Source organism: Bubalus kerabau, chromosome 3 (assembly GCF_029407905.1).
Source record: "Bubalus kerabau isolate K-KA32 ecotype Philippines breed swamp buffalo chromosome 3, PCC_UOA_SB_1v2, whole genome shotgun sequence".
NCBI lineage: Eukaryota > Metazoa > Chordata > Mammalia > Artiodactyla > Bovidae > Bubalus > Bubalus kerabau.
Window position 1 is genome coordinate 35,428,450 of NC_073626.1, and position 25,588 is coordinate 35,454,037.

General features: G+C 52.6%; 2 protein-coding genes across 2 annotated transcripts; one reads left to right on the forward strand and one right to left on the reverse strand.

The window, feature by feature from the left end:
• The first annotated feature begins 43 nt into the window (after nucleotides 1-43).
• On the forward strand, nucleotides 44-1,852 carry MEA1 (male-enhanced antigen 1). Its single transcript, XM_055571387.1, has 4 exons — nucleotides 44-196; nucleotides 683-962; nucleotides 1,048-1,150; nucleotides 1,459-1,852. The coding sequence occupies exons 2-4, from the start codon at nucleotides 693-695 to the stop codon at nucleotides 1,608-1,610; spliced, it is 525 nt and encodes a 174-aa protein (XP_055427362.1). The 5' UTR covers nucleotides 44-196; nucleotides 683-692; the 3' UTR covers nucleotides 1,611-1,852.
• Nucleotides 1,736-25,363, reverse strand: PPP2R5D (protein phosphatase 2 regulatory subunit B'delta). The gene is made up of 16 exons (XM_055571382.1): nucleotides 25,199-25,363; nucleotides 20,157-20,234; nucleotides 7,041-7,251; nucleotides 6,597-6,796; nucleotides 6,397-6,507; nucleotides 6,183-6,275; nucleotides 5,616-5,746; nucleotides 5,419-5,478; nucleotides 5,199-5,307; nucleotides 4,937-4,990; nucleotides 4,464-4,634; nucleotides 4,230-4,357; nucleotides 3,485-3,586; nucleotides 3,320-3,392; nucleotides 3,068-3,184; nucleotides 1,736-2,922 (listed from the first exon to the last, which is right to left on the reverse strand). Exons 1-16 carry the CDS (start codon nucleotides 25,223-25,225, stop codon nucleotides 2,785-2,787), a joined length of 1,803 nt encoding a protein of 600 aa, XP_055427357.1. The 5' UTR covers nucleotides 25,226-25,363; the 3' UTR covers nucleotides 1,736-2,784.
• Nucleotides 25,364-25,588: the final 225 nt, after the last annotated feature.

Below are 25,588 nucleotides of genomic sequence, written 5' to 3' on the forward strand. Positions count from 1 at the left end.
AGATACCGGGCTTTACTGGGTAATGTAGTCCTGGGTCTGGGAGAAGGTGGTGGAGGCGGGGCAAGGGGCGGGCTCTTCGTCCAAGCTCCCGTCAATCACGAGCGTGGGGCGGGGCTGGGTCTGGTCACCCGCCCCCACCCGCACGTCCTGCCCCGCCGGAAGTGAAGGTGCGGATTGGGTCGCGGGCTCTGAGCGGGTAAGGCGCGCGGAAACACCACTGCGGAGAATCGGTGGGGCGAGTGGGGAACGCCTCAACTCGGGCCATTTGAAGGGAGCCCCAGGGGCCCGAAGAGCGTTTGTCAGGCGGTACAGAGGGGAAGCCCTTGGAGGGGAGAGAAGGGGACGGGTATGCCTAGTCCGAGGTATCTTGTTTGGCGACCCGGAGTTCCTAAGTGGATTGGGGGGAGGGGGCGTTCTCGAAGGGGTGTCTTTTGAGAGGTGGCATGGCCTCCGGTTGGGCTATTTAAGAATTGTCAGAGAAACGCGGGTGGGCCTCAATTAGGAATAAGAGTGGTTTTAAGAAGTGAGGGGCCAGGACAGGCTGGGTGGTATGGAGTGCAGGAAACTCGAGGCGTTTAAATGTTTGTGGACTTTAGCAGGAGACCACCAGGAGCTGGTTGAGAGGCTGAAAGTGGATTTAATTTCATCCGACCCGTGTTCTCCTGCCTCCCTGTTCTTGCAGCCCCTGCCCGATGGCAGCAGTAGTTCTAGGGGGCGACACCATGGGTCCTGAACGTATCTTCCCCAATCAGACTGAGGAACTGGGGCCACATCAGGGCCCCACGGAAGGCACTGGGGATTGGAGCAGTGAGGAACCAGAGGAAGAACAAGAGGAAACAGGGGCAGGACCAGCTGGCTACTCCTACCAGCCTCTGAACCAAGATCCTGAACAAGAGGAGGTGGAACTGGCACCAGTGGGGGATGGAGAAGATGTAGTTGCTGATATCCAGGATCGGATCCAGGTATGTGGGGGAAGCATTGTTCCTGAGCAGGTGGAGCAGGAGTCCCTGAAGAACTGACCCTGAACTGTCTTCTTGGGTTCTGCAGGCCCTGGGGCTTCATTTGCCGGACCCACCACTAGAAAGTGAGGACGAAGATGAGCAGGGAGCTACAGCATTGAACAACCACAGCTCTATTCCCATGGACCCAGGTAAAAGAGATCATTCTTTTACTCTGGCATAATTATGGAAGAAGGGGACTGGTTAATGCCAATAGAGGGAAGTCCCAGAGGAACATCCTGCTCCTAAAAAAAGTTTATAATCTAAGATTTTTCGGACTTCAGAATCCAGGTGAAATGCTATTCTTTTTAGACTGCAAGGATGGGCAGGCTTCCTTAGGAATAACTGGACAAATTCAGTGACCTTACTAGTCCAGAATCTCTGAGTTAATTCAACGAATGGGGAGGGGAGCTGGTCCCATCATTCCTACCCACTAACTGGTCTCTGCCTGTGATTTCAGAACATGTAGAGCTGGTGAAAAGGACAATGGCTGGCATAAGCCTGCCTGCGCCAGGGGTTCCTGCCTGGGCTCGCGAGATATCAGATGCCCAGTGGGAAGACGTGGTACAGAAGGCCCTCCAAGCCCGGCAAGCCGCCCCTGCCTGGAAGTGACTACCCTGAGAGCTGCCCTAACTCCCTGTATTCCAGGCCAGAACCAGCACAGGACTGAACATATCCTGGTTGTCACATCCATCTCCATCCTCCCCAGCTCCCCTCCACATCAAGGCAAATCAGACTTCTTCTCAGAGACCCACTTTATTCAGTTCTGTACATATGGGGACATCGGCCCAAGCCCAACCCACCGTAGCATGTATCACTCTGGAGAATAAAGCACCCTATGTACACAGCCAAAAGCTGCACTGCCTATGCCCTCAGAACCTGGGTCTGGCCCTCCCCAGCCCCTCACCCCTCCAAGGTACCTGAAAGGGACAAATGAGGACCTGCCCAGCATCAACACAAACAAGGAAATAAATAGGTGTTGGGGGAGCCATGCTTGGAGCATTGCTCCCTGCTTCCTTCTTGGCTTTGGGGACCAACAACACAGGAAGGCAGTCAGCCCCGGGGTGGTCCCTTCCATGTCAGTGATCCCAGGGCTGCTGCTCGCCGGAGAGGGGGCACAGGGTCGGGCGTCTGTTCATCCCCTTCTCTCGGTCCCTTTGGGCCCTCTATTCATCAGCTGTGGCCCAGAGCCTATGCTTTTCTCCTTTTGCCCTCCCGTGTTGTCTTGGTCAGGCAAGGGGTAAGAGGAAATAATGCAGCCCCATCAGCCTGCACGCCTCTGGGGCTGGGGCCCTATTTGGGCCATTGAGGGTTGGCTCCCCTCCGGCTAATTCACTCCAGGGGCCAGTGGGGCTTGACACAACTTTGGTGAGAATCGTCTCCTGCTGCCCCCTACAGACTTGCAGGGGAGGGAGACGAGGAGGGGGCACCTGGGGCTGAGGGGGAGAGGAGCGTATTATTTCTGTGTGTATTTCTCAGAGCAGCCTCAGGTAGCTGTGGGGTGAGGAGCAGGAGGGGGCCAGGCATCCCCATGTCACTGTCAGAGTGCCGAGCACCGCCGTGCCCAGCCTGTCTGTACTAGGCGCAGGGAGGCATGAACACCTTTGGGGGAGAAGAGGGGCCACTCTCTGGGTGACCCTGCTTCCAGGGCCGCGTCCCCCTCTCCCCAGAGCAGAGAGGCCCTGCCTTGCCCCAAGTCAACCAGTGGGGAGCAGAGGGTGGAGGAGGGCTGGGGCAGTGTCCCAGGGCCGAGTGGGCCGTTGCCCTGCGGCGGGAGGCGAGGAGGTCAGAGGGCCTCCTGGCTGGCAGTTAGGAACTCTTCCGCCCGCTTGTGCGCCTCCAGCGCCTTGATGGTGTACACGTCCTGGGGCAGCTCGGACTTCCGCCGGAGCAGCACTTTCTCCTTCTTGATGTCCTTTAGCATCTGTGTGTGCGTGTGCAGAGGGTGGGGGATGATGACCGAGTACCCCAAGTAACCCCACTGTCTTCCTCCCCTTAGTTCCCAGCTCTGCGGCTCCAGCCTCCTCTCCCTCCCAGGGCTGTCTTGTCTTTGTGCTCCCCGCTCCTACCTGCACGGCCTCTGTCTCCACCGTCCTCTTCAGAAGCTGGATGTCCTCTGCCGTGGGGGTCTCGGTCTCCATCGAGTACACGGGAGGCAGAGGGGGAGGCGCTCGGAACATGGGATACTGGGAGGAAAGGAGGCGGACAAGTGGCCACCCGGGTGGTGTGTGGCCCTGTCCGCTTCCCCACCCTCCTCAAACGTCCCTCCCCTACCCCCAGCGGGGACCTCTCGGTGCAGGGCGATGGCAGAACCAGCTCACCTGGGGATTAAGTCGGGCCAGCTCCTCAATCTTTTGCCACATCTCTTCTCTCTCCTTCATGCGAAACCTGCCCCTAGGGAGGGAGCAAAGACAGGATTTGGATGGACTTGAGAGAGAAGCCCGGGGGCTGGTGTGGAAGAGAAACACCCCCTAGGAGAGACTCACTTCTGCTTCTCAGCCTTGTACTGTTGTGTACAGTCATCAAACAGCTTCTGATTCATCTCCATAAACAGCTTCAGGGCATTGTAGATCAGCCCGTGGATTGTCCTGCGGCCAGGAAGAAAGTTGAGGTAGATTAGAGGAGGCACTACCCTTACTGTGCCAGGGCCTCAATTCACTCTCCCACAAGGCGTCTCTGGAGCTTTGCAGCGGACTCCTCCCATCCCATCAGCCTCTGCAGCTATAAGCTCATTGCTCTGGACAGATCATGTGACTTGAGACTGGCATTTCAGGCCCTTTACAAATATGGGTCTGCCTGTCCATCCTTGCCTGAACCATGCACTCCAAGAGCCCACTCTTCCCCATTACTTCTCATTCTTCCACCCAGCATTAATGGCCTCCCACACACTTGCTTTTAGCAGGAAAGCTTTTTTACGACACTAGGATTTAATACATTCTAAGAGGATCACATCAGCTTCTCACAACATGGAATTAACTCTCCAAAGCTGCAGAATATCTGACCTCAAGAAGAGATGCGATAGAGGCCACTAATCTGGTGCTGGATGGCACAGATCTCCCATGTGGGTATCTTTTCTCCCCAGTCAGTCCCTCAAGGCCCTGTTAATATACAGTGGGCGCCAGCCCCGGCTTGCTGAGGGACCAGGTGAGACCACTGGCTCTTGAGTCCATCCCCACCCTCCCATATTCCAAAACCAGATCCTCACTGCCCAGTGCCACCCCAGTTCCCTACTTGTTCCAGTGGCTCTTGGAGTTCCTGTAGAGCGCAGGGAACATGATGGGCAGGACTCGGGCGGCGTTGTCACTTATCAGGCTCATGATGTATTCATTGTTCCAGTAATAGAGGGCACGCTCTGCCACCTGGTGGGGACCAGCGGGACTCAGTGGGGACATGGCTCACGAGGCTGAAGCCCTGCCTCGGTTTTCTGGGAGGCCGGGGCTGGGATTTTCTGGGCCTGGGTCTCACCTGGAAATGGGGGCTGGAAACACACTTGGCAAGCTGGCGGAAGAGAGGCTCCATCACTTTGCTGAACTCTGAAGGCTCAATGACATCCAGGATCTCCTCTAGTTCATTGAGAAACATCACTTCCTTGGGACTGTGGGTCTTGGGCCAGAACTTGAGGAGGCCTACAATCACCTGTGAGAGGAGGAGGACCTGGAATAAAACTCGCCCTCAACCCCTGCCTGCTTCTCCAGGAAGCCTTCCTGCCCTCTCCCCGCCGACCCTGTTGGGCGCAGGGTGGCCTTGGCTAAGTGCTGGTATTTCTCCAGCTTGGATCTGGGTGCACAAAGGTTTTTCCTGCTCCTTCAGAGAGGAAACCATGTCACCTGTTAGGTTACATCCCTCCTGGGAACCTGCTTCTGGCGCTGCTCAAAAGGTACCCACTGGCAAGGACTGATGATGGGGAGAGGTGGAACCTGGGCCCGGGGGGTAGTTACCGGCTCGGTGAGGCTGCTCTCCTTCTCCAGGAACTGCACCACGCAGTATGCCAGCTGTGGGAGGTTGAGGGAAAAAGGAGGTGACATCAGGGCTCAGAAGGTCACAGAGATCAGTAACAGATACCAGACCTCAGAACAGAAGGGGAGGCAGAGAGGAATCCCGCCCTCATTCCCTCTGCCGCTGCATCAAAGCCAGAATGCTTCCCCCTCCCTCTTGTCTCTGCCCCCAGGGCCAGCAAACACCAGGAGGAAGGAAGCTTACCTGAGGGTGGTAGACACTCAGGGACTTGACCTTGTGAAGGGGAAGAAGGACCCGGATCAGGAACATTTTGTGCTCTTCCTTCAGGGGCAAGGCAAAGCCGTTGATGATGCTGGGAGGGAAAGGAGGGTTGTTAGGACCAAAGGGCCAGGTCCAAGTTCAAGGCACCTGCTCCCCCTGCCCGACCTTGTCCAGACCTGTGTGCCCCCGCCCTGCCTCTCACCTGCCCAGGATCTCCAGGAGCTCAGCAATCCCATTGTGATGCTCCGTCTCGTAGATGAACCTGAGGGAGGAAGAGAGGCTCTCTTGATAACCCCCGATACCCCTCCGCCCTTCTGCAAGTCCCACCTACCGCCCTTCTCCCACCTCCACCTTAGTGGGGGGCTTGCTTTGCTCCTGAGCCCCGGCTCCTGGCCTCACCTGTAGAAGATGTGGTTGATCTGCCTACGGATATAAGCCCGGAGCCCCAAAAACTTGCCATAGATGCGATGCAAGATGGTCTTGAGGAAGTCCCGCTCTCGAGGGTCCTCGCTGTCAAACAGGTCCAGGAGCTGGGAGCAGGCAGGAGGAGAAGCAGCAGTGAGGCCGGAGTTGGGGAAGGCCGGGGCTGGGGTGACCTGGGTCCTGGCCAGGGGAAGCCCAGAGGTTCTCTGAGGCCAAAGAGGACACGTGGGGCCAAGCCCCTGGGAAGAGTGATTCTATGCTACTGCTGTCCCCCCGGTGATGTCTGGGTATGCACCCTGCATACCCCACTGGGGGGTGGGGGGCGGCGGTGAGCAGTAACTCTGCTGCTTTTGTGTTTTCTTCCATTATGCTGGAAGCTTCTATGAACACAGGTTTGTTTAGACCCCCGAGTCAGTTTGCAGTAGACACAGCTGAACCCCAATACAGTACCGATATTCAGCAGAAGCAGCTGGGATGAGTCGGGACGAGGGGCTAGAGTTGATGGACTGGAGGGAGGGGGAGGCAGCAACCTCAGGGACTCACAGCAAGGACAAACTTTTGGTCAATGTATTTCTTGGCTATGTTTGGCTGGAAGTCAGGAGACTCGAGGAAACGTAAGAAAAACTCATAGACGAGCTGCGGGGGGAAAGGAATATCACTTAGGGGCATTCCCCCAGGACTGCGAGCGCCCCCTTGCTGCGGGGCTCAGAGCACCCCACTGCCCACAGCTAGGCCCCGGCCCCCCTCGCCCTGGTACCTGGAGATGCGGCCAGGCGGCCTCCAGGGTGGGCTCATCTTCCTCGGGGTCAAACTCGGCCCCGGTGGGATTCGATGAAGGGGGCAGCGTCCGAAAGAGGTTCACTGAAAACTGAGGGGTAGAGAGGGCCCAGGTGAGAGCTCTGTCTGCGCTCGTCCGGGGCCCTTGCCCCGCCTGCCTTCCCCTTCCCCAGCGCCCACCATGGTGACGGCCTCAGGGTAAATGGCCTCAGTGACGACATCGCGGCTGTGGGTGATGTACTCCACCATTTCGTTCAGTCCCGCCCGCTTCACCTCCTTGAACTTGAGGTCACTGAGTGGGTCTGACACGAAGTCGAAGAGGACACAGCACTGGCGCAGCTTCTGGATAAACAGCTCCTCCCGCTCCTGTGTGGGCGAGTCTGGGGCGGGGAGGGGGGCCACGGTCAGGTCTCCTCCCTGGTCCTTCACTGCACTGCCCTGCTCGCCTCGCAGGGCCTTCCCCTCCCGCTTCCTGCTGCCATCCTGCTCCCCTGGCACCCCAGCACAATCCCCCTCACATTCTCTAGAATGTCCACCCCCCAAATACCCCCCCAAACTGCCATTCTGCTGACGCCCACTGTCCCCTCGGCCTGATCCCCAGCCCCCCTGACCTTCCCCGAGTACCTTTCAGGGCAGGAAGCTTCTGCAGCTCCCGGTTCTTGCTGAGGTTGAAGCGGGAGGAGCTCTGTCGTCGCTCCTTCTTGACAATCTGGGGGCCCCCCGAGTACTTGATCTTGCTGAGCTGCGTGGGGGGCGGCGTGCTGTTGCTGGGACGCTTGTTGGATGATGGCGGCTGGGGTTGTGGCTGGGGCTGGGGCTGCGGCTGCGGCTGGGCCTGGTCAAACGAGCATTTCACTGAAGTCCACTCTCCAAGCTCTGCTTCCCACTCCTGCCCTGGTCCGTTGCCCCACCTCCAGCCACCTCCACGACAAACCCCCCAGCCCCAGGTCCATTTATGCCTCTACAGGCCTGAGCAACAAACAGCTGCTTCCTGCCCCAAAGGAGCCAAGGCCAGAGTCACAGGTAACTTCAGATTGTGGCCCTGGAAGGTAGTTAGTGGCCTAGAAGCCATGTCACCCAAAGTGATGCCCACTGCCTGTGCACGAAGAGCCTTCAGAACACTCACTCGTGTTCTTCAAGAGCCAAAGCTAACTGACAGACTGATGGTGACAGAAGTGAGACCCGTGGCTCTCCTGCCAGGGTGGAGATGCCAGTGGTGTGTGCGCACCGGGGAGGGGAGGGGGATGCGGGAAGTGACTGAGAAGGTGCATGAGGAACCTTTTGATTAATGGAAACATTCTGTATCTTGACTGGATCAGGGAGGTAGTTCATAGCACAAACATAGGTAAAAATTCATCAAGCAGTATGCTGGAGATTACTGGATTTTATCATTTACCGAATATGTGACATTCTCTAGTTAAAAGAAAGAAATTCCTTCTAGTAGTTTAACTTCTAGAAATGCAGTTTAAGAAAAATTCTAAATAGGGACTTCCCTGGTGGTCCAGTGGCTAAGACTACACACTCCTAATGCAGGGGGCCTGGGTTCTATCCCTGGTCAGGGAACTGGATCCCACAAGGCACAACTAAGCACAGCCACATAAATAAAAAATTTTAAAGGGTGTGGAAATTTTAAAAAGTGAAAAATCCTAAATATAAAAAAAGGTTTAGTGGGAAAATACTTTTTATGGTCATATAATGGCAAATGCATAAATGAATACATGGAAATCATAGAGTTAAAATTATGTTTATGAAAACTATGTACTCAGTATAATCATACGTGGTTCAGCTGTGAAAAATATTTACACAGTCATAGTAATTTACCCAAAATGGATGGTAAGTATTTTGAGAGGAGGGGAAAATTGGGCACAGAGGTATAAGACACTGGGGCCTTAACTTTCCACATTAGGAAGTCAAGAGATATCTGAACCTCGAAAACTTTTTTTAAAAAGCAGTAAAAAAGTTATTTGGAGTAGAAAAGTCAACCTCCAAGCAAAGAGTTAGGAGTTGAATGTGGCTGCCACAACAGGACAAGAAAGACCAGGGACAGGGCTGCCCTGTTCATTATAAGCCCAAGAGCACTATCTGGGACTCCCTGGCAGTCCAGTGGTTAAGACACTGGGCTTCCAATGCAGGGGGTGCAGGTTCAAACCCTGGTCAGGGAACTAAGATTCCACATGCCACACAACATGGCCAGAAAATTTTTTTTAATTAAAAATATACATACATATATAAACAGTACACCATCTGGCTTTCTGAACTATTACCATATTGATAAAAATTAAAAATAAAACAAAAAGCCTAAAACTATAGAATGAGAGAAAACTGCTCCCTACTGCCCCCTATGCTAAGTTAAATAAGCAGAATGCAAACCTGTATATACAAAATGAGCTCACCTATTTTAGAGCACATGCACAGAACCCAAAACCCGGTTAAGAAAGAGAAAGAACAAGTGCACTGTGTTCATGACTATCTCCTGTGACGGCAGAATTAGACATGACTTTTTCCTACTCTTCTAACTTTTTTTTTTACAGGCTGACACTGCTTTTATAAGACAGCTAATTTCCTAAAGCTGTTTCTTTACTTCCTCCTGGACACGGGAATCAGAGCCCCACGAAGCCCATTTTCAGAAGCATGCACCCAGGTGGTCTGCGGGGCTGGGAGAGGGGAGACTCAGCCACAGGACAGCCCCTGCCCCCACCAGAGAAGAGATTGTGGGGGGACCATGGGAGTGAGGTCACGTCCGGTTGGGGACCCACTCCACAGGAATGCTGTGCTCCTGTCCTCACACCTGCCATCCCTGCCTCCTCTGCAGCCCCCTCCACAAACTCGCACTTCATAAAATAAGAATGGGGGGAATTCCCTGGTGGTCTGCTGGTCATGACTCCAAGCTTCCTGCCCTTCCACTGCAGGGGCCACGGGTTCGATCCCTGGTTGGGGAACTAAGATCCCACATGTAGCACAGCCAAAAAAACAAACGAACACAAAAAAATTTTTTTTAATTATACTTAAAAAAGAACAGGAGAATATGAAATTCTCTGCAATAAGGGGCAAGGAGGAAGACACAAGCTATGCATTGTGTGCTCTTGAATTTTTTATAAAAACAATTATCTCAAGCTTGTGACCTATCTCGGGATCAGAGGCAGAAGACGAGCGCTGGGTCCAGCCTGGGCAGGCGGTGAGTCCAGTGTAGCTCACGACCGCTTCAGCCATCTGGCCCTCTCCTCCGCCTGAAATGAACCCCAGACACCAATCTGACCAGGGGAACCCAAAGAAGTGAGGCAAGAGCGGCCACCAAATACCTCGCTTGCCAGGACTACACCGAGCCAGCGTGATTTTGGTTAGAGAGTGCAAGGCACCCTGGAGTCTGGGGTCTCTCTTTCTGTGCGTGGAGGACAGATCACACATTGGTGGAGGATGGGGGAGAGAGGCAGAAAGTCAGTGGGGCCAGAGCCTGGTGTGCCTCAGACTTTCCCCGCTTCAGGCCTCCGTTTCTCTGTTGCAAGAACAGCCATATCCTTATCTGTGGAGCTTGATGGTCAAGAGCACAGACTTCGGTCTGACCCCTGATTGTACTGTTTATTAGCTGGGTAATCTTCAGGACCATCACAGACGGTCAATACTGAAATCAGACTGATTATATTCTTTGCAGCTGAAGGTGGAGAAGCTCTATACAGTCAGCAAAAACAAGACCTGCAGCTGACTGTGGCTCAGATTATGAACTCCAAAGTGCAAAATTCAGGCTTAAATTGAAGAAAGTAAGGGAAACAACTAGACCATTCAGATATGACCTAAATGAAATCCCTTACGATTATACAGTGGAGGTGAGGAATAGACTCAGTGGATGATATCTGGTAGACAGAGTGCCTGAAAAACTATGGATGGAGGTTTGTAACATGGTACAGGAGGTGGTGACCAAACCATCTCAAGAAAAAGAAATGCAAGCAGGCAAAGTGGTTGTCTGAGGAGGCCTTACCATAGTTAAGGAAAGAAGAGAAGCCAAAGGCAAAGGAGATAGGGAAAGATACACCCAACTGAGTGCAGAGTTCCAGAGAACAGCAAGGAGAAATAAGAAAGACTTCTTATGTGAATAATGCAAAGAAACAGAGGAAAACAAGAGAATGGGAAAGACTCGAGATATCTTCAAGAAAATTGGAGATACCAAGGGAACATTTCATGCAAAGATGAGCACAATAAAGGACAGAACTATAAGGACTGAACAGAAGCAGAAGAGACTGAGAAGAGGTGGCAAGAATACATAGAAGAACTATATGACCCAGATAACCAAGATGGTGTGGCCACTCACCTAGAGCTGGACATCCTGGAGTGTGAAGTCAAGTGGGCCTTAGGAAGCATTAGTACAAACAAAGAAAGTGGAGGTGATGGAATTCCAGCTGATATATTTCAAATCCTAAAAGATGATGCTGTGAAAGTACTGCAGTCAATATGCCAGTAAATTTGGAAAACTCAGCAGTGGCCACAGGACTGGAAAAGGTCAGTTTTCATTCCAATCTCAAAGAAAGGCAGTGTCAAAGAATGTTCAAACTACCATACAATTATACTCATTTCACATGCTAGGAAGGTTAATGCTCAAAATACTTCAAGCTGGGATTCAACAGTACATGAACCGAGAACTTCCAGATGTTCAAGCTGGATTTAGAAAAGGCAGAGGAACCAGAGATCAAATTGCCAACATTACTGGATCATATAAAAAGCAAAGGAATTCAAAACAAAATATCTACTTCTGCTTCGTTGACTACACTAAAGCCTTTGACTGTGTGCATGCATACATGCTCAGTCGCTTTAGTCATATACTTAAGACCATATGGATTATAGCCCACCAGCCTCCTCAGTCCACGGGATTCTCCAGGCAAGAATACTAGTTTGGGTTGCCATGCCCTTTTCCAGGGGATCTTTCTGACCCAGGGATAGAAGCCATGTCTCAGTACTGCAGGTGGATTCTTTACCGACTGAGTCACCAAGGAAGCCCTTTCACTGTGTAGATCACAACAAACTGTGGAAAATTCTTAAAGAGATGGGAGGGACTTTCCTGGTAGTCCAGTGGCTAAAGACTCCATGCTCCCAACACAAGGGGCCTGGGTTCAATCCCTGGTCAGGGAACTAGATCCCACATGCCGCAACTAAGAGTTTGAATGTCAAAACTCACAGGGCAGCCAAATAAATAAATACTCTTTAAAAAAATAATAATAATAAAATAAAGAGATGGGAATACCAGATCCCCTTATCTGCCTCCGGAGAAATCTGTATACAGGTCAAGAAGCAACAGTTAGAACTGGACATGGAACAACAGACTGGTTCCAAATTGGGAAAGGAGTACATCAGGGCTCTATATTGTCACCCTGCTTATTTAACTTATATGCAGAGTACATCATGTGAAATGCCTGGCTAGATGACTCACAAGCTGGAATCAAGACTGCCAGGAGAAATATCAACAATCTCAGACATGCCGATGATACCACTCTAATGACAGAAAGCAAGGAGGAACTAAAGAACCTCTTGATGTGGGTGAAAGATGAAAATAAAAAAGCTGGTTCAAAACTCAGCATTCAAAAAACTAATTTCATGGCATCTGGTCCCACCACTTCATGGCAAATAGATGAGGAAACAGTGGAAACAGTGACAGATTTTATTTTCTTGGGCTCCAAAATCACTGCAGATGGATTACAGCCATGAAATTAAAAGACGCTTACTCCTTGGAAGAAAAGCTATGACAAACCTAGACAGCCTATTAAAAAGCAGAGACATCATTTTGCCGACAAATGTCCATCTAGTTAAAGCTATGGTTTTTCCAGTAGTCATGTATGGATGTGAGAGTTGGATCATAAAGAAGGCTGAGCACTGACAAATTCATGCTTTCAAACTGTTGTGCTAGAGAAGACTCTTGAGAGTCCCCTGGACTGCAAGGAGATCAAACCAGTCAATCCTAAAGGAAATCAACCCTGAATATTCATTGGAAGGACTGATGTTGAAGCTGAAGCTCTAATACTTTGGTCACCTGATGCAAAGAGCTGACTCACTGGAAAAGACCCTGATGCTGGGAAAGATTGAGGGCAGGAAGAGAAGGGGATGACAGAGAATGAGATGGTTGGATGGCATCACTGACACAATGGACATGAATTTGAGCAAATTCTGGGAGGTGGTGAAGGACAGGGAAGCCTAGCATGCTGCAGTTCAGGGGGTCTCAGAGAATTGAACACGACTGAACGACTGAACAACAATACCACCTCCAGGAGGTCATAGCCTCTCTGAGCCTCATTTGTAAAGCAGGGACAGCGACAGGACTGACCTCACAGGGCTGTAATGAACAGTACAAGGCACATGGAAGTGTCCTATAAGTAGTATCTTCTCTATTAATACTCTTATCATTTCCCATCCTTGGAAATCCCCCAAACGAGCACCTCAAATGTTCCTTAGAGGGACTTCCCTGGTGGTCCAGCGGCTAAGACTCCATGCTGTCAATGCAGGGGGCCACGGTTCAATCCTTGGCCAAGGGACTAGATTCCACATGCCACAACTAAAGATCCCGAGAGCTGCAACTAAGACCTGGCACAGCCAAATAAATATTTGAGAAGACCCACCTTCTTGCAAAAAGCCTTCTCCAGGCCTTGCTTGTCCCCACTCCACCCCCGACCTCCTGACACTGCTTGCCTGTTCCACTGGCTCTGTGATCATCCCCAGTGACACCTCTTGCTCGCTCTGTGTGTGTGTCATCCCCTCACTAGAAAGCAAGCCCCTTTAAAGCCAGGATCCTGGTTTGTATGCCTCTGGGTCTCCTCAGCACTGGCACCTAGCAAGCATTCAGCAGATGACTGGTTATTTGATAGATGGAGGGGCCAAGCCCAGGCCCATCCCCACAGGCCCCTCCTGTGCCCGTCGGGGACCCTCCAAACAAAGCCCTGCACAGTGGTCGGGGCACAGCAGGAGTGAGAAACACTGAGGAGATGACAGTGATGGGCTCGGCGGCAGCTGAGGAGTGAGACTCAGGAATAAGACGTCTCTCTCCATCCGCCCAGGTAAGATGCAAAAACCCGCATCTGCATGAACTTCTGACTGAGGGGACATCCAGAGAAAGGAGGCATTCTTCCCAAAAAGGGAAAAGCAAGACCTCAATTTTCTGTGCTAACGAACAGAGGGTTGGACTAGATCAGTAGTTTGCCAAACATTCTCCAAGTAAGGTTTTAAGAAAACAGACGTTGCATGGCTGAAAATCAGTTTTAAAAAAACCACCCAATGAGTTGATGCCTAAGGTCCCTTCCCCAGCAGGGACTGAAGGCTGGGGTGGCCAGAGAGCCGCTGAGCCAGCTTGGCCTGCCCTGCCCTGTCCCCACCCCACCCCACTGAGCCACCCTGGTTTTAGAAGGACCATTGGCTCCCAGGCCCCAGATACAAGGAGCAGCTGAGAGACAGCTGGTCTGGCCAGCAAAGTCCTGGTCTAGGAAACATACTTGTCAGAGAGAGTATGAGTGTGTCCCAGGAACTCATTAATGTTCAACCCTTTCTCCTTAAGGCTCTAGCATCCAATGTCTCCTTCATTGACCTGGGCTGGAGATGAGAGGCAGGGGCATCTCCAGGAGAACCTTCTGCAGCCATCAAAGTATGGGTGGACACTGCCCAAGGGCAAGCTGGTGACCTGCCCGCTACCCTCTCCTGTATCCTGCCTGCTCCCACTTCTGAGACTCCGTAGTGGCTGTCACCTCTGCCTGAAGAGGCTTCCTTTCCATTTCTTTTCTTTTTTTTTTTAACATTTATTTATTTCACAGCATCGGATCTTGTTGCAGGTCACGGACTCTCGTCATGGCACATGGGCGGGGAGCAGGCTTAATTGTCCCACAGCATGTGGGATGTTGGTTCCCCTATCAGGGTCCAACCCGCAGCCCCTGCATCGCAAGGCAGATTCATAACCAGTAGATCACCTGGTGGCTCAGACAGTAAAGCGTCTGCCTATAATCTGGGGGACCTGGGTTTGATCCCTGGGTTGAGAAGATCCCCTGGAAAAGGCAATGGCAACCTACTCCAGTACTCTTGCCTGGAAAATTCCATGGATGGAGGAGCCTGGTAGGCTACAATCCATGGGGTCGTAAAGAATCGGACACAACTGAGCAACTTCACTGGTCTGTAGCCCACCAGGGAAGTCCCCTCCTCCCACTTCTAAACTTACAACAGGATTCAAGTTCCAAGAAGCCTTCCTGGATGCAGACCTCCAGCAATCCAGTGGGGCCATGAATTGACACATCATACCCATGCTCAGGAGAGACTGCAACCATACTTGCCCACTCTGAACCAATCCCATTTCAAGCTGAACCTAACGTAGGCACCAGTAATCATTAAACCCATACATTTAAACATAAACTGGCACGTAGAAATATAATTTAAGCACTATAGAAGGTATTGTAGGAAAAAGATGAAAGATAAAATTATCAGTGAAAAATGAAAGATTAATGTTATAGCTTTTGCACGGTGAATTAACTGGCTGAATGAAGATCATTGTAGTTTAAAACTCTGGAAATCAGAGAGGCATTTTCTCCTGTACTAACACCAAGAGCTAACTCTACCCACCTGTGCTTAATGCAGTCCTTCATTTATTCACGAATCACACTATGCATTGCAGATGAAAAGGTGAATAAAGTAGGGCCCTTGCCCTCAAAGCGCTCACAGTTCAGTTGGCAAGATAGACACGAAAGCAATCATTAGTACACGGGCAATACGAAACCAGAGAGCGGCAAGAGGTTTGGGAACACAGAGGGCTGAGTGACAAACGTTGCCTAAAGAACTAGGGAAGCCATCCCTGAAGAGGTGACTTTTGCTTCAGCTCTTAAAGGATAAACACAGGTTTAGGCAGAGAATGAAAGGAAAGGGGACTTTCCTGGTGGTCCAGGGGCTAAGGCTCCGCGCTCCCAACGAGGGTGTCTGGGTTTGATCCCTGGTCAGGGAACTAGATCCTGCAAGCCACAATTAAGACCCGGCGCAGTCAAATAAACAAATAAAATAAAAAATTTTTAAATAAAAAGAATGAAAGGAGAGGGGAAAAAAAGCAGTCCAGGCTAATGTGTGTGTTAGCTGCTCTGCTGCTGCTGCTGCTAAGTCGCTTCAGTCGTGTCCGACTCTGCGACCCCATAGATGGCAGCCCATCAGGCTCCCCCGTCCCTGGGATTCTCCAGGCAAGAACACTGGAGGGGGTTGCCATTTCCTTCTCCAATGCATGAAAGCGAAGAGTGAAAGGGAAGTCGCTCAGTCGTGTCCGACTCTTAGCGACCCCATGGACTGCAGCCTACCAGGCTCCTCCGTCCATGGGATTTTCCAGGCAAGAGTACTGGACTGGGGTGCCATTGCCTTCTCTGGTTAGCTGCTCAGTCATGTCCAACTCTTGGCAACCCCATGGACTGTATGTAGCCCACCAGGCTCCCCCGTCCCTGGGATTCTCCAGGCAAGAACACTGGAGGGGGTTGCCATTTCCTTCTCCAATGCATGAAAGCGAAGAGTGAAAGGGAAGTCGCTCAGTCGTGTCCGACTCTTAGCGACCCCATGGACTGCAGCCTACCAGGCTCCTCCGTCCATGGGATTTTCCAGGCAAGAGTACTGGACTGGGGTGCCATTGCCTTCTCTGGTTAGCTGCTCAGTCATGTCCAACTCTTGGCAACCCCATGGACTGTATGTAGCCCACCAGGCTCCTCTGTCCATGGGATTCTCTAGGTAAGAATACTGGCATGGACAGCCATGCCCTCCTCCAGGGGATCTTCCCCACCCAGGGATTGAACCCAGGTCTCCAGCATTGCGTTGCGGGCAGATTCCTTACTGTCTGAGCCACCAGGGAAGCCCCCAGACTAATGGGATGACATCAATAAGGCTCATAGCATTGAAAGGTGGGAGGTCTAGCAGGGTTGGAAGACAGGGCAGGGCCAGCCCACGAGGGCTGAGGGTGGGAATTTGAATTTGTGAGCAATGAGATGACAACAGGAGTTTTTCAGTAAAAGGCCTGATAGGACCAAAAATGCTTTCAGGGTAACAACTCTGTCTACAGGGGTGTCAGGCTGAAGTGGAGGAGACTCAGATTACTTCCTCCTCCCTTTGTCCCTGCTCCCAGAACTCAAGACAGGGCACAGCGCATAGAAGAGCCCACAGCAATGAAGTGCTCTCTCCAAAGACAGACCAGGAAAGACCCCTGGCTTGCAGCAGGTCTGACCTGATCTCTCAAGACTCTTTTCCATTCTAAGATTCTTCACCAGCCTATCAGGTCATTAAGAACACCAGAGGACTGGCTCCCAAGCCACACAGGCCTGGGTTGAATTCCAGTTCTGCTGTTTTACTGCCGAGTACAAGTATCACTCAGCCTCAGTTTTGTCTGTAAAATGGAGCTTAGGATGATAACAGATGCCCTCAGGGGAGTGCTGTAAAGATTAAATGAGAAGATTATAAGATCAAGTGCATGCAAAGTAATTAGCACCCTGCCTGGGTCAGAGTGTGCTGGGTCCCCCCAAAATTTACATCAACATCTGTGAATGTGACCTTATTTGGCAACAGGATCTTTGCAGATGTAATCAAATTAAAATGAGGTCACATTGGATTAGGGTGGGCCCTAAATCCAACATGACTGGTGTCCTATTAAAAGGGAAATTTGGACACAGACATAGAGGCACAGGGGGCTTCCCTGGTGGTTCAGTGGTAACAATCTGCCTGCCAACGCAGGAGACACAGGCTCAATCCCTGGGTTGGGAAGATCCCCTGAAGAAGGAAATGGCAATCCACTCCAATATTCCTGCCCGGGAAATCCCATGGACAGAGGAGCCTGGTAGGCTACAGTCCAAGGGGTCGCAAAGAGTCCGACGTGACTTAGTGACTCCACAGAGGCACAGGGGAGAACGCTGAGTGAAGGCCGAGTCAGAGATTGATGCACCTACAAGCCAAGGGCTTCCCAGGTGCCTCAGTGGTAATGAATCTGCCTCCAATGCAGGAGATGCAAGAGATGCGGGTTTGATGCCTGGGTCGGGAAGATCCCCTGGAGGAGGAAATGGCAACCCACCCCAGTATTCTTGCCTGGGAAATCCCATGGACAGAGGAACCTGATGGGCTACAGCTCCTGGGAGAGCAAAGAGTCAGACACGACTGAGTACATGAGCTGAGGAACACCACGGATGGAAGAAAGCCACCAGAAAGGAGAGAAGCATGAAGAGAGTCTTCCCTAGACCCTCAGAGGAGCATGGCCTGCTGACACCTTGATTCCAGACTTCCAGCCTACAGAGCTGTGAGACCGTAAACATCTGTTATTTTAAGCCACCCAGTTGGTGGTAACTAGTTATGGCTGCCCTAGGAAACTATACACAAGTACCTGCTCAATACAATACACATTGGCTGCTAGAAGTATTATTAGGATTAACTGGAAAGACCAGCAAATGTTTGACACAGGTTAAGTTTGACTGTAAGAGCCCAAAGTTCAGGATTAGAAAAAGGGCAAGAGAAGGACTGTGCCTGGCAACTCCCCTGATGGTCCAGTGGTTAGGATTCTGCTCTCTCACTGCTGAGGGCCTGGGTTCAATCCCTGGTTAGGGAACTAAAATCTCATAAGCCGGGAAGCATGGCCAAAAAAAAAAAAGAGAGAGAGAGAGAAGGACTATGTCAAACAGTGTCTGATGTTCTGGGCCTCATGGCCTGGTCCCCAACCATTCCACCATCCCTCTGCCGGACCACCCTCATGCATTTCTGCGAATTCACAAAGCAGAATTCCTGAAGCTGCCTCAGACACGTGAGGCTCCGTTTCACAAAACAGAGGCCGAGGTGAAGGCAACACTCTCCTTTTCCAGAGGGCGGCAGAGGAATCACAGCAGCTAGTCTCAGCTCTTTTCTTAACTTGCTTGGACCTTCATTTCCCTACCTATGAAAGAAGACAGTTAGCCTCTCAGGCCCCTTCCAGGTCTAACTTGAAGCTGGTTTGCTTGCTCACACACTCATGAATGCATTCAAATGCTGGTGCCTCTCGTGTGCCAGGCCCTTCGGTGTGAACAAGAGCCTCTTGGAGCTCACAGGCTAACATAGGAGACAACTGATACACAATGAATTCCCAGGAACTGTTTCGTTACTGCTGTGGTTAAGCACTGCCGTGGGGTGATATAGAAGCCCTGATGCCCTGGGCATGGGGATGAGGGCGGGTGGTCCAGGAGGGCTGCTTGCAGAAAACGATGGCCAATCTGTCCAGTAACTGAACGAGCAGGAGCAGGTCAGGCAGAAGGTGGGAGCTGCCCCTGACCTACTCCATTCTGTCCCTTTAAATCCTGTTTCTGGGATTTCCCTGTGGTCCAGTGACTAAGACTCCTTGCTCCCAAAGCAGGGGGCCTGGGTTCCATCCCTGGTCGGGGAATTAGATCCCGCATGCTGCAACTAAGAGTTCGTGTGTTGCCACTAAAGATTCTGCATGCTGCAACTAAGACCCAGTGCAGCCAAATAAATATGTATCTTAATCCTGTTTCTAAGTCTCTCATGCCGTTTTGGAATCAGTTGCTGGCTCTGACCACCTTCCCTGCAGGTCCCACATGTCATGGCTCCTGAAGGGGAGACTGAGCCCGGAGAGGGCGCCCCCCACAGAAGCATCTCCAGGTGACCTCCTGTGAACCGAGGGCCCTAGCACACAGAGGAGGAAGCCAGCTGCCTTCATAGTGTGGTGGGGGAAACACATCTGGGGACAAGCCACTGCTTGTCCAGCACTGGGTGACAAGGACAAGCCGAGACACGTGTCTGGACGCCAGGGTAAGTGCAGAGGAAGGAGAATTCCTCCTCTGTGGTCCTCAACTCCCACCTCTGTAAGGTGAGGCAAACCTCCCCAGCTGCCTCCCACCACTTGAGTGAAGCGAAAAATGATGGTTACAGGTGTAAAAAGTGCTTGGCCCTCTTTGGAAGTGACAGGGACCAGGAGTCTCCAGAAGAATCAAGGGCCACAGTTAACCCATCTTTTTAGTCCATCTCCTCTCCACCCGCCACCTCAATCCCTAAGACCTGCCTGGAATTAGGGAGTTCTGTATCCTTTTCATCTCCATCCCCCTGAACAGCTTAGCACAGGAGGCGGGAAGCATAGTAACAAGGATCGCTAGCTTCTGGGTAACACAGACACCTGCTGATGCTCCCAGGACCGTTCAGCATCTGAGCATCCCACTGAGCGCACTTCCCAAACTTCCACGGACACACTCCAGACTTCCTTAAGTCCCTCCCCCATCCTGTGCGTGCACAGCTTGCCATTTATTACTTTATGGCCCTAGACTGCCAGGCTGCGCTGACCTCTGCTCATGACTGTCCTTCAGCAGCTCCCATCTGATCCACACCAAGGGCAGCAGGCCCAGCCCTGCCCAACTCAGGGACACTGGCCACTCCCCACCCCCGGTCCCACCCAGAGCCACGCTGAGGTCACTTGCCGCCCCCATTGAGCACCTGTGCACTTTCCCCTCTTCCCCAGGACCCAGGACCCCCCCAGCTTTTTGCCCTAAAAGAAAAGGAATTCTCAACCCTTTGGCAGACAGAGAACTGACTTTCACAAGAATGGCTGGGGAGTCGGGAAAACCGGAAGGCGTCTTTGGTCCATAGCAGCCAAAGTGAAATGCTACCTGAGGATGGTCTGGCCAGCCTTTCCTTCCCTTCTGCCTGATAACCTCTGGCCCCCTCAGGGACCCCTCATCCCACTGGCCATCACGCAGCTGGAGCTGCTGCCTGCAGCATAACTAGGGCAATGCCCACGTTCATTACCTCCTCCGTGCTCTCGCCTCCACCATCCTTGCTCGAGCTGCTGGGCTTGGCTGTGCCTTTGGCAAGCTTGGGGGGCTCCTGAGAGGAGGAGATGGAGAGTTAGCAGTTGATCAGGCAGGGGGAGACCCTATCCACATCCCTTCGGTCTTATCCAATTATCCAATTGAATCAATCAGTCAGGACCCCTGAGCATGTACCTTAAACCTGGGGGAGTAGGGTGGGGTTTGGGGTACACCAAGGGAGATCGGTCCCGCAAGGGCACCAATGAGTTTAGAATCTGGTTAGAAAGACAACTCCAACACACAATAATACAACATGATCGTGCTTCTTCACCTCACAGGACTGGTGTATGAGTCAGGGCCTCTGTCAAGTAAGAACGAGGGCGAGGAGGCTCAAGGGAAATGAATCCTGGAACAAGCTGCTCAGACTGGCTTCTGGCTAAAGTGGGCAGAGCGGGCCTAGGGCTCTCAGGCTAGAGGGAAGGGTCATCACGGTACACCCGAGGCTATCTGGGAAGACCGGGAAGCATTTTCTGGACATCACAAACAGCACCCAGACTAGTAACTGCTACTGGCATAATCAGTGGGGCCCAAGGATGCTGACAGGTATGGGGATTGTCCCAAGAAGGCCTTGGTGGACAAGCACAAGGTCAGGGATGGGGGTAAGGCCCTGAAGGGCTACGAAGAGCAAGCACTAGTCTGAAGTCTCCCTTGGGAACCTGGCTGCGGGCTCAGAGCCCTGGCCTGCCCAGCATCCCTTCCTATGCTCCAGGCCAAAAAAAACAACTGCCCAGGGAACAGGATGGGGAGAATGGGAAAAAGACCTGGGGATTTCGGTCTGACTGCAAGCTCAACACAAATCATCCATGTGCTGTGGCTGCCACAGCAGCTCATGTGACCTGCCGTCCAGTAAGCAGACCTGTGCAGCGTGCGTGTCCTTGGCACTGACGGAGCCATCCTGGAGGCTCTAGCTCAATTGGGAGCCTCAGACTTTGGGAGGGACAAAGACAAACCCTAGGTTTTGTTCAGGAGGGAAATACAACCCATACTGGGAGTATATTCAAAAGCATGTCCTGAGAGCAACAGCTGCAGGAACTGGGATAGTTAACAATGGGAGGGAGGAGCCCTGGCGGGTGGGGGAGCTAGAGGGATCCTTACAAATAAATGAAGGGCTGCCATGTGGACTAAAGATGCAACTTGTTCTACGTGGATCCAGAAGCCCTAAGAGCCACGGGCTAAGGTGGCAGGAAGACAGGCTGAGACTACAAACGAGGAAGACTTTTCTCCTGGAGCAGCTGCACAGAAACCTGCTGTAGGGAGGCGGCAGCGACCCACCTGACAGCAGGCGAGCAGAGGTGCACTGAGGCCTCCTCCCAGGCACGACGCAAAAGGGACCCGAGCCTTAAAGCAGATGGGTTTGGGGGACTTGGAAATCACTGCCAGCTCTGAGATCCTGTGACTCCTGAGCACCTGAGCCCCTTCAGTGAGAAGTGTTAAACCCAGTGATTATGCTGATGGGGGCTAAAGGATTTCAGGGAGAAGCGAGCGCTGCGTGGGCTGGAGCAGGGGGAAGGCTTCCTGGGGGCGGGGAGGCAGGGAGCTGTTTCTAGGCGTGGAGCAGCTCCAGTCATGAAGGAGCCATGCGTGTGCTCTAGGCGGCTGAGCGCCTCCCCCGTGGTCCCTCACTGGGCTGGGCACCCTCACCCCTCGCCAAGGGGCCAGGGAGGGGCACAGAGCATGGGGCAGAGAGGAAAAGGATGAGGGGGTGCCTGCAAGATGCAACACTGGAGCGACCGTCTGCACACACCCCATTCGTGGGCTTCTGGGACACAGCTGACCCACGTGCACACACGTCTCACTTCTCTCCTTGACCGTGGGCTCCTTGTTCCTTTCTGTACCCCTCCACCCACCCAGCAGCGCTCAGACATCTTTCTCAGGGAATGTGCCAAAGAGAGACCCCGGCTGCTTGCAGGGGTGTGTGCTGAAGGGTGGTGGGCAGTGGGAACCAGGCCTCCACCCTTGCTCCCTGGCCCCCGCAGGACAACAGGCGAAGTGCACATGCTTCAGCCCAGCCCAGCCGTCCAGGGCCACACGGCACTGTGGTTTACAGCCAGCCGTGTGTTCCCAGCCCAGCTCTTTGTAGCTACACAATCATGGGCTAGTTAACTAACCTTGCTGAGCCTGTTTCCTTATCTATTCAGTGCCGACAAAGTACCTGATTCCTTCTGCTCATTTAATGTTTTTATTTTTTAATTTTTTGGCTGCACCGCACGGCATGCAGGATCTTAGTTCCCGGACCAGGGACTGCACCCACACCCCCTGCAGTGGAAGCTTGCAGTCTTAACCACGGGGCCACCAGGGAAGTCCCCCTAGTTCCTTTTAGCACAGTGTCTGGCACGTGAAAAATGAAATGTTAGTCAATGTTATTACTATTATTATGAACAAGAAAGTGGGAGGGAGTGGGGACACCTCCACCCAGCAACCAAAAAGACAGAAGTCCTAGATCAGAATGTGAGGGAAGAGGAGGGATGCAAATCTCCCCAAGGGTTGACTCAGCGCTCATACATTGAGCGCCTAAGGTGTACAAGGGAGACACCAAAACAAAATGGAGCTTAGTTATTTTCTCAGGGGGAAGAAAAGACATGTCCACAGTTCCAGTCCAAGGGAACACAAAAAGGCCATAAGTAACCTACCAAGTGTTCTGCAAATCCAGGGGAGAAGGGAGGGCTCACCCCTAACTAAGGGTTTGCAATGGGCTTTAGGAAAGAGGCCATGAGGTTTGGCCAAGAATGGGACCACCAGAGATAAAGGAGAAAGGGGAGAAATGACAGATGAGCAATACAGATCCTCCATCCCCCCCTCCTCTCTGTCCCCACCCCACTTAGGCAAACCCCAGTCACATTGTCAGGACTTGTCAACCATAGAAGGAGGCCAAATGCAACTGGAAATCAAAAGTAGAAAGTTACACCTTAAAGGGGATCAGAGGTGCCTGGTCCCAGGCACCCCGATGCTTCTCATACTCTTTCCCAACCAAACACTTAACACCTGTGGTCCTAGAAAGTCTTAAGACATTTTCTTCTCAGTCCTCTAGTAGATAAAGGCTTTCTGTGGATGAGACAGTATCTGTTCCAGCAGACTAAAAACTACAGATCAGGGATGTCTCCGGCAGTCCAGTGGTTAACACTCCATGCGTCCAGTGCAAAAGGCTCAGGTTTGATAGGATAACTAAGATCCCACAGGCTGGGCAGTATGACCAAAAAGTAAAAATTAAAAAAAAAACAAAAAAACAAGCTATAGATCGGCAAGGAACTCATCAGCTTCTTCTGAATTTCATCCCTCTCCACACTCCTCGTAGAAGCCCTTCAGCCCCTGGTGTGGCTGACTTGTGCGTGTATCACCTACAGCTAAGCTGCCCAAACCACCTCAGCATGCCTGCTTCCCAAGGGCACGGGGCCTGGGTGGGGCACCCAAACCTGCCCAGCTCAGCTCCCTAGGAGGTACAGTGCCACCTATACCATTACTAACCCAACGTTCAGAATCTCAGGCCCTGAGAGGTTATGGGGACAATCCAGACTCAGAGCCACCTGGCAAATCTCCATCGGCCCCAGGATAAGGAGTCTAATTGATAAGGTCAGAGATGGCACAAGCAGCAACCCAGCCAATCAGAGGGCAAAGGAAAACAAGACATCTCTGGGGTCATAAAGTGGGTGAAGAGAACACCAGGCCAGAGCTGGCGTCCACCGCGAGGGGCCAGCCCCGGGGAAGAGAAGAAGCTAGGGGAGGCTGGAACTGGTATCCTAGCACCCTCTGTGTGAGTCTGTACCTCAAAGGAACCACACCTCTGAGTCAGACCTCAGCAACAGCAGGAAATAGAGGATACAGAAAGACAGGAATGAAGAAGATGGGAAGGCAGTTCGGAGGTAGAGGAGGAAGGTGAAAGAAGGCAACATCAAGAAATGGCCTGTCAGGACACCAGACAAAAAGCAAGGGTGTCCAGGGGTGGCTCGCCTGTGGGCTAAGAAGAAAAGCTAATCTGTCTGTGAGGGCAGATTCCCAATTTGAGGATAGTATGGCCCTGGAAAGACAGAAACCCAGCACTGGTACAAAAAAGGAAAAATGCAAAGGTTATCCTCAATTAGGAATAAGGGGAGGGGCCTGCCCAGATGATGAAAGGTGACTGGTTTAGGATGAACCTGGGAGTGGGGTGATGCCTGTTATCAAGGCTTTGGTACAAAGGAGGCCTTTAAGTCAGGAGACCTGATATTACAGATGGGCCTCCAGGAGACTGTGTGACCTTGGCCCAGTCCCTTCCCCTGCCCCTCGGATCGAGGCCTCAGTCTCCTCATCTGTATCAGGAGGGATTGCACTGAACGCGCTCAGACACCCTGCCTTCCAAGGTTCCATCAGTAGAAGGAAGGGTTCGGTCCTGGTTTACAAGTTTGTGTGTGAAGGAAGAACTAGAGGGAGGGGCCTAGGCCAGATTCGGTGGAGGAGAGAGAAAAGCAGAGCTGTTCTAGGTCAAGGAGCTTGGCGGGGAGAGAGAAGGTTGCTGTAAGGGACGGTGGAGAAGGCAGGCCCAGGCCCAAGCCCAGACGGGTGAGAAGAGGAGGGTCGAGAAGGGGCTGCGCGGGGCTGAAAAGGGGGGGCTAGTTCTGGAGGGAGGTGCTGTCTCAAATAAGCGGCTGTCCCAAACGGCAAACGGGTGGGGGATGGGGAGGTGATGGGGGGAGAAAAAGCAGGAGAGTGACCTGGGAGCGAGGCAGGATCTGGAGGGAGGAGGTTACCCTGGGCCGGGGGACGGTGGAGAGAGGAAGGGAGGTGCATGTGGGGCGGACTATATCCCGGACAAGGGTGGGAGCTTTCTCAGCTGCGGCAAAGGCTTGGGGTGCGACGAGCAGCGGGGATGGAGGGCTGGCCCCGGGGAGTCCTGCGGGGGCCGGACGGGAGGGTCGGTCTGGGGCTGTCCCGGGCCTGGCTCGGGCCCCTCCCAGAGTTCCGCGCAGGCTCTCGAGGCGGAGGCGCGGGGAAAAGGACCACGCTCACCTTCTCCTTCTTCAGTTTATAGGGCATCTCGGCCCGTCCGGACCCTGCCCGGCTCCTGCGGCCCCGCTCCGGCTCCGGCTTTGCTCGGCCGCACTCGGCCCGCTCGGCGTCTCTTCGCCACCGCCTGCGCGCTGCGCCCGGGTCGAGCGGTGTCTGTGTTCCAATTGGCCCGAACTCTTACAAACCTGCCTGACAACCAGGCGCCGCCTCCTCCGATTGGTCGCTGGAAGCAAGCGGCTTCTTTTTTTTCTCATTGGAAAGGAAGAGTACAAACCGCCAGGGTTCGACTCCCAGAATTGGCTAAAGTGGGAGATCCCGCCCTAAAGGGGGTCGAGCTTAGCGTGAGAGGCGGGGGTCAAGGGAAGCCCGGGCTTTGCACCGACTGCCGCA

What these genes read in the sequence shown, in the direction of transcription:
- MEA1 (XM_055571387.1), top strand. Translation starts at nt 693, where the DNA reads ATGGCAGCAGTAGTTCTAGGGGGCGACACCATGGGTCCTGAACGTATC. An exon ending in ATATCCAGGATCGGATCCAG is followed by an intron (nt 963 to 1,047) that starts GTATGTGGGGGA and finishes TGGGTTCTGCAG; the next exon opens with GCCCTGGGGCTTCATTTGCC. An exon ending in CTCTATTCCCATGGACCCAG is followed by an intron (nt 1,151 to 1,458) that starts GTAAAAGAGATC and finishes CTGTGATTTCAG; the next exon opens with AACATGTAGAGCTGGTGAAA.
- PPP2R5D (XM_055571382.1), bottom strand. Translation starts at nt 25,225, where the DNA reads ATGCCCTATAAACTGAAGAAGGAGAAG. An exon ending in ACCCTGAGGCCGTCACCATG is followed by an intron (nt 6,508 to 6,596) that starts GTGGGCGCTGGG and finishes TCTACCCCTCAG; the next exon opens with TTTTCAGTGAACCTCTTTCG. An exon ending in TGAGTGTCTACCACCCTCAG is followed by an intron (nt 4,991 to 5,198) that starts GTAAGCTTCCTT and finishes AACCTCCCACAG; the next exon opens with CTGGCATACTGCGTGGTGCA.